The 7,625-nt window shown below is 51.8% G+C and overlaps 1 protein-coding gene across 1 annotated transcript in view; it reads right to left on the reverse strand.

Annotated features, from left to right (window-relative positions):
- Positions 1-1,200: 1,200 nt before the first annotated feature.
- The window catches only part of MVD (mevalonate diphosphate decarboxylase), an 11,459-nt gene continuing 5,034 nt past the window's right edge, over positions 1,201-7,625 (reverse strand). The window contains exons 7-10 of the mRNA XM_018574058.1: positions 6,237-6,455; positions 5,487-5,602; positions 1,665-1,773; positions 1,201-1,351 (exon numbers count right to left, since the gene is read on the reverse strand). Coding sequence (XP_018429560.1) covers positions 1,271-1,351; positions 1,665-1,773; positions 5,487-5,602; positions 6,237-6,455 — 525 coding nt within the window. The 3' untranslated portion in view covers positions 1,201-1,270. The remainder of the gene's footprint in view (positions 1,352-1,664; positions 1,774-5,486; positions 5,603-6,236; positions 6,456-7,625) is intronic.

The raw sequence follows: 7,625 nt of genomic DNA on the forward strand, positions 1-7,625 counted from the left end.
AGTGCATCTTTTATTGATGAAAGTGCAGCATGTCACACAAATGCAACGCTTTGGGATCACGCAGGATCCCCTTCCTCAGGCAGAACATATTTCCCTCCACATTCATGTACTGTACTCTGAGCCTTCCCTCCACATCCATTTACAGTACCCCAACCCCTCTGTCATCTTCCCTCCACATCCATTGACTATACCCTGATACCTCCATTCCCTTCCCTTTGCAGCCATCCATCTACTGTTCCCCGGATCCCTCCATTCCAGCCACATCCATCCATCTTCTGTACCCCAACCCCTCTGTCCCTTCCCTCCACATCTGTTCATCTTCTGTACCCCAACCCCTCTGTCTCTTCCCTCCACATCCGTCCATCTACTGTACCCCCAACCCCTTCTCTAAAGTAGATGGAGGGCTGTGAAGGGAAGGGGATGGAGGGGTTAGGGTACTGTAGATGGATGTGGAGGGGATGGAAGGGTCAGGGTACTGTAAATAGATGTGGAGAGAAGGGGACAGAGTACAGTAGCTGGAAGTGGAGGGGACAGAGGGGTTGGGGTACTGTAGATGGATGTGGGGGTAAGGGGACAGAGGGGTCCGGGTACAGTAGATGGATGTGGAGGGGGATGGAAGGGTCAATGTACTGTAGATGGATGTGGGGGTAAGGGGACAGAGGGGTCCGGGTACAGTAGATGGATGTGGAGGGGGATGGAAGGGTCAATGTACTGTAGATGGATGTGGGGGTAAGGGGACAGAGGGGTCCGGGTACAGTAGATGGATGTGGAGGGGGATGGAAGGGTCAATGTACTGTAGATGGATGTGGGGGTAAGGGGCAGAGGGGTTGGGGTACAGTAGATGGATGTGGAGGGGGATGGAAGGGTCAATGTACTGTAGATGGATGTGAAGGGAAGGGACAGAGGGGTCAGAGTACAGTACATGAATGTGGAGGGACGGAGGCAGAGAGGTCCAGGATTTTTTGCAGCCTGTTGAGGACACTGCGCCCCATATCCGAATCTTCTGTCTATAGCAATACAAATAAAAAAAGATCCAAACAGAGTGAAAGTAAATTGTGTTTTTATTTGCATATTAAAGTGGGACTTGTATGAAAACCGGCCAATAATAATTTACAATCAGGAAAATAAGTGTTCAGCTCTGGTCACACCTGTAATTAATGTTCCAGGATAGAAACGTCCCCGCTGCCACATCGCCGGGGATCCAGTAACAGACTCGACCTTCTGGTGTATAAATAAAATGTCTTTTCCGAAAGGTTTTAATTGTTTCATCTCAGGCGGAGGATCTGGGAAGTCCGTCTGCTCCTAAGAGATCCAGCGTGGGGTCCTGGGATTGTGCCGGGCCCGGTCCGGTCTGCAATGTCGTAACATAATGAATTTGGAACAAGTTTGGGGTTCGGTAGTTTAAATGGAATAAAAGGCAAAATTTCATGATGAACCTCTTCCCCAATGTACAGACATATCACAGCCCTATATTGTCTGTATTATCAGCAGGGCAGCCATCAGAAATTTTAGGGCCCCTTACACGGCTTTAGGCCCCCCCCACAGTGACAGTTTGATCCCACATGGGAAGACTTCACCAGAAATGAAAGGGAATGGAGTTTCATTAGAGAGAATGGATAGAGCTTTTCTACATGTTTTATTTTTCACGTTATGAACATTCTTACCTGTGTGATGATGACATATCGCACTCCTCCGGGGCACGCGTCACCTTCAATGGCCGTTGTCAGCTCCTGAGACAAGGGGGCGGGGCTCACCGGTAACCCTTTAATAAACCTGCAAACACAACATCAAAAGATGATGATCACTTTCATAAAGCTCGGCTTGGCTCATCAAAGTCTGAAATGTCAGCTTGGTGGGTGATGACTTCAGGATCTGCGCATGTACAGAATCCTAACACATTAGCCCACTCATGGAACTCATGGGAGGGGGGGCTGGAACCCTTCCTCGGAAAGATCCAGCCCCCTGCACCCGTATCAGATGCTACCTGATGCCGTAGGGAAGTACAATATAACAGCGGATCACTTGCTGTGTGACAGAACAGATCTACATTAGCAGACCTGGATGAACTGGATGTATCTGGCCCGTCGGATCTACTACTGTGAATTCCTGACATAGCGAGCGGCGTCACCGTGAGACTGATGTCCCCCATCGCGGCACTTCTCCAGCGCGTGCCAGGAATTAGTGCTGATGAAAAGTGGGAATGTTTCATGCTCCCGTGAATTCAGTGAACACAAACTATGTATGGTGACAAAACCACATTGTGACTGCAGATGGAGGGGGCAGGGGGTGGCTATAGGGTCGCCACCTTTTCTTCAAGCAAAACCGGAACACACTCGAGCGACGCCTCGGACATTTTTTGGGGAGAACGAGTCCTTGCTTATGTAAATAGTGCCCCCCATTCATATGTAAATATCACAGTTGAGACTATTTTCGGTGGTGGGGGCCAGTGGTCCCTATCTTAATTTTAGTTGCCCCGTCTGCCTGACATCTTGTGTCCGGGTTTCTGCTGCCATGAAACCTGGACACTCAAAACCCGGGCTGTATGGGTGAATCCTGGACAGGTGGCAAACCTAGGTGGCTAGTAGGGACACTACAATATGCGGGAGTGTCCCCGGTATAAATGTCATGTTTGCAGATAGTCTGTAGCCAGCCAGAGCTTTGTTTATGTTATCTGGAATCGTTCGGTTTCCCCTGAGCCCAAGGACATTGATTACTTCTGCCTGCCTCTGTTGGGTGTCCTCCAGCGGGTAGAGTGAGAAGATACATGGTATCAGGTTATGAAAATGTATTCTGCCCCGGCCACTGACTGAGGGGCTTATGCCAGCGAGTTGCCTGGAGCACATGTATGTGTGAAGGGTCCAGTCTTGGCTTCTCAGGCCTGTTGTGAATGTCAGTCCAGAGGTCTGTGGCTCCCAGGACTGCTGCCTGGGGAGGGTATAGCTCCAGATGGGTCCAGTACATGCTCCTCAGGCCTCTTGCCTGATTGACCATCTGGGCTTAAGGGTCCACAACTGCCCCGTGAGAGGGGCTGAAGATACTTAAAGGCAGGTAGGTAGATGGCTCACTGAATTAACATGTGGCAGAGGTTAAAGGTACTAAAAGATAATACTGGGTGGAGTTGTGGCTGTTTTGGGGTATCCTGAACCCCCAATTGTCATTTCCCTGGACAACTAAGCCAATAAGAGAACGAAATCAAGATTGATGGAGTGGAAGAATATCTGTCCGCCATAGTTGGAATAGTGAGTGTTTGGGTGCAGCTATAGGCCAAGGCTGGTTATATCGGTGCTACAGCTGTGCAGACTGTAGGTGGTGGCTGACGGTGGTGATGGTAGTTGGCGGCTATAGGTGGCGACTGTAGCTGTTGGCTGTGGGTGGAGGCTGTAGGTGGTGCTGGTAGTTGGTGACTGTAGTTCGTGGCTGTAGGAGGTTGCTGTGGGTGGTGGCTGTAGGTGGTGAGGATAAGTGGTGGCTGTGGTGGCTGTAGGTGACGACTATAGGTGGCTGTAGGTGGTGAAAATGGTAGTGGCTGTAGGTGGCGACAGTGGTGGTGGCTGGGGTGGTGACTGTAGTGGTGGCGACTATAGGTGGCTGTAGGTGGGGGTTGTAGGTGGTGACAATGGTAGTGGCTGTAGGTAGTGACGGTGGTGGTGGCGACTATAGGTGGCTGTAGGCAGTGGTTGTAGGTGGCGACAGTGGTAGTGGCTGTAGGTGTTGACAGTGGTGGTGGCTGTAGGTGGTGACTGTGTTGGCGACTGTAGGTGGTGGTGACAGTGGTAGTGGCTGTAGGTGGTGACTGTGGTGGTGGCGACTATAGGTGGCGACTATAGGTGGCTGTAGGTAGTGACTGTGGTGGTGACTGTGGTGGCTGTAGGGTTAGGTTTACAATATGTTGCATAATGTTCATATCTCCCTGTTATATGTATATAATATTCTCTCCTTTACTGCAGTTAAAACATTTGCTTCTGCGCCAGAGAAAACGGCGGCCATGTTTGCAATCAGTCCCGGGCACCGTACTCCGGGAGAGAATTCTGACCTCCTCATCATACACGCTGCTGACAATTTTCAATATGAGAGCCGAGAATGAGGATGCGACCGGTGACTTAGCAGAACTGTATCTACAGGAAGTTGAGCTGAAGTGACACCCAACGTTGGCTAACTAAGACACCAGCTTACGAAACGCATTAGCCGCCTTGTCTGATGAGGCATCCAACGTGTTTGGAAAGCTTTCTTCTTTATTGACTTACGTGTGGCAATATCAAATGTCGCAAACTCCGAACTTCCTGCACTGATCAATGAGGAACACAGTGCAACCCTCTACCGCCACTGCAAGGTCTGCATTGGAGAACTACAAGTCCCATCAGGAGAGTGCCTGCTGCAGGCCGATTGATAACTTATAATGATCCTCCAATATAATGAATGTTAATGAGATGACCTTTGCTCTTAGTCTCCGCTCGTTCTGCATTCGCAGCTGTCAGTCTAGATCAGCGGTTCTCAACTTGTGTCACCTCAGGACCCACACTTGTCCTCGGTCATTAAGTCGCGACCCAAGTCGCACTGCAATGGAACGCACAGCATAGCGGTACCGCGTGTCCCGGTGCGGGCGAACGAACTGGTGGTTGGGAGGGGCGTTAGGGGTGCCATTCAAAAGAGCCACCCAGTCTCCATACCTTACGAGAACTGGAGTGGATCCTCAGCCCGGGGTCCAGTGTGGGCTGCTGTGCTCCATCCATATGTACATTGCTTGTACAGCTCCCTTTGCGTTCCCTGTAGAGGTGCCGGGAGCCAGAATGTGACAACACTCCGGGTCAAGGCGCCTCTACGGGACACGTGAGGGAGCTGTACGTATAGATCTAGCTTCCTCATCCTACCTCAAGCTGACACTCGGCACCGGGCGGCGTATTTTGAAAGGCGGTTGGGCGCGAGAACTGACAGCGCTGCGCTAGGGGGAGGCTGTAGAGCCTCTCACCTAGAAAAGTGGAAGGCCTGCGGCGACGCGCTGAACATAGGGTCACGACCAGGGATGCACCGATACTAGTATCGGTATCGGTGCCGATACCAAGTATTTGGGTGAGTACTGGTACTCGCCCAAATGCTCCGATACCTAGAGTCACGACCCACCAGTTGAGAGACAAGGGTCTAGGGAACACTTCACCCACACGTCCTTTTCCCTCATTGATCACTCCGTGTACCTTAGGTAGGGGAGGAAATGTCGCCCTGAAGATGGATTTCAGTGTAACAGCCAGAACTATGTGTAATAAACCTGCAATTCCCAATGCAGGAAATGTGATGCAGGAAGGAGAGGACCGGCATTAGTAAATATGGGGATTATTATTGATCTCAGTGATGACTTCAAGAGTTCAATAAGGCCTCGGATAAAAGGACAAACCGACCCGAAACTGATCATCCATTCCCCGCTAAAGCTCGTGCTGATTCCTCACATGGTGCTGAAGGAATAATAAAACATTCACAAGTCTCCCAACACTTACGGGTCTCCATTAGGGGCCGGAGGGAAGGAATGTTTTACAACTTCCACAAACTCATTGACTGTCGGCTCCAACAGGAAGAGGACGGCGTTGGGACCCGCGTCAAAGCTGTATGCAACCTGCAGGACAAGGAGAGGAATGAGGGATTGCAGTACCTCGGTCAGCCCGTAGTGGGCAATGTAGGGATTGAAGTATCTTGGTCTGCCCGTAGTGGGCATTATAGGGATTGCAGTACCTTGGTCTGCCCATAGTGAGCATTATAGGGATTGCAGTACCTTGGCCTGCCGTAGTGGGAAATGTAGGGATTGCAGTATCTCGGTCTGCCTGTAGTGGGCGTTGTAGGGATTGCAGTACCTTGGCCTGCCGTAGTGGGAAATGTAGGGATTGCAGTTCCTTGGTCTGTCCATAGTGGGCATTGTAGGGACTGCAGTATATCGGTCTGTCCATAGTGGGCATTATAGGGATTGCAGTACCTTGGTCTGCCCGTAGTGGGCGTTGTAGGGATTGCAATACCTTGGTCTGCCCGTAGTGGGCGTTGTAGGGATTGCAGTACCTTGGTCTGCCCATAGTGGGCGTTGTAGGGATTGCAGTACCTTGGTCTGCCCATAGTGGGCATTATAGGGATTGCAGTACCTTGGTCTGCCCGTAGTGGGTGTTGTAGGGATTGCAGTACCTTGGTCTGCCCGTAGTGGGCATTATAGGGATTGCAGTACCTTGGTCTGCCCGTAGTGGGTGTTGTAGGGATTGCAGTACCTTGGTCTGCCCGTAGTGGGCGTTGTAGCGGTGGACCAGGTTGATGATTTGCTGTGACACCTGGTTGAGGTAGAAGATCGGGGGGAAGGTGTCCAGACACGTAGCGTGGAACTGATTGCTGTCCTTCATAGTCAGCTGCCCAAAGCTTTCAAAATCCTTTTTCCTGATAGACTCGATCATCTCTTCCATTCTTCCCGGAACCACAGACTCCGCCCTCATCTGAAACAATCACTTCATGTTCACAGAGCACTAGAATCCCCCCATCTGAAGATCTGTCATTATACAGGCCATAGCTGGCTCCGCCCTCAGCTGCCCTTACCAACCCCCTCTGTATAAGGGGAGACCCCTCACCAACCCCCTTCCTATAAGGGGAGACCCTTCACCAGCCCCCTCCGTATAAGGGGAGACCCTTCACCAGCCCCCCTCTGTATAAGGGGAGGACCTTCACCTACCCCCTTCCTATAAGGGGAGACCCTTCACCAGCCCCCTCCGTATAAGGGGAGACCCTTCACCAACCCCCTTCCTATAAGGGGAGACCCTTCACCAACCCCCTCCGTATAAGGGGAGACCCTTCACCAACCCGCTTCCTATAAGAGGAGACCCTTCACCAACCCCATTCCTATAAGGGGAGACCCTTCACCAATCCCCTCCATATAAGGGGAGACCCTTCACCAACCCCCTCCGTATAAGGGGAGTCCCTTCACCAACCCCCTCCGTATAAGGGGAGACCCTTCACCAATCCCCTCCATATAAGGGGAGACCCTTCACCAACCCCCTCCGTATAAGGGGAGTCCCTTCACCAACCCCCTCCGTATAAGGGGAGACCCTTCACCAATCCCCTCCGTTTAAGGGGAGTCCCTTCAACAACCCCCTCCGTATAAGGGGAGACCCTTCACCAGCCCCATCCATATAAGACCCTTCACCAACCCCCTCCGTATAAGGGGAGACCCTTCACCAGCCCCATCCATATAAGGGGAGACCATTCACCAACCCTCTCCGTATAAGGGGAGACCCTTCACCAATCCCCTCCGTATAAGGGGAGACCCTTCAACAACCCCCTCCGTATAAGGGGAGACCCCTCACCAACCCCCTCCGTATAAGGGGAGACCCTTCACCAGCCCCATCCATATAAGGGGAGACCATTCACCAACCCTCTCCGTATAAGGGGAGACCCTTCACCAATCCCCTCCGTATAAGGGGAGACCCTTCAACAACCCCCTCCGTATAAGACCCTTCACCAGCTCCCTTCCTACGGTATAAGGGGAGGCCCTTCACCAACCCCCTCCGTATAAGGGGAGACCCTTCACCAATCCCCTCCGTATAAGGGGAGACCCTTCACCAACCCCCTCCGTATAAGGGGAGACCCTTCACCAACCCCCTCCGTATAAG

This window comes from Nanorana parkeri, unplaced genomic scaffold (genome assembly GCF_000935625.1).
Source record: "Nanorana parkeri isolate BGI_ZX_2015 unplaced genomic scaffold, ASM93562v1 scaffold2703, whole genome shotgun sequence".
NCBI lineage: Eukaryota > Metazoa > Chordata > Amphibia > Anura > Dicroglossidae > Nanorana > Nanorana parkeri.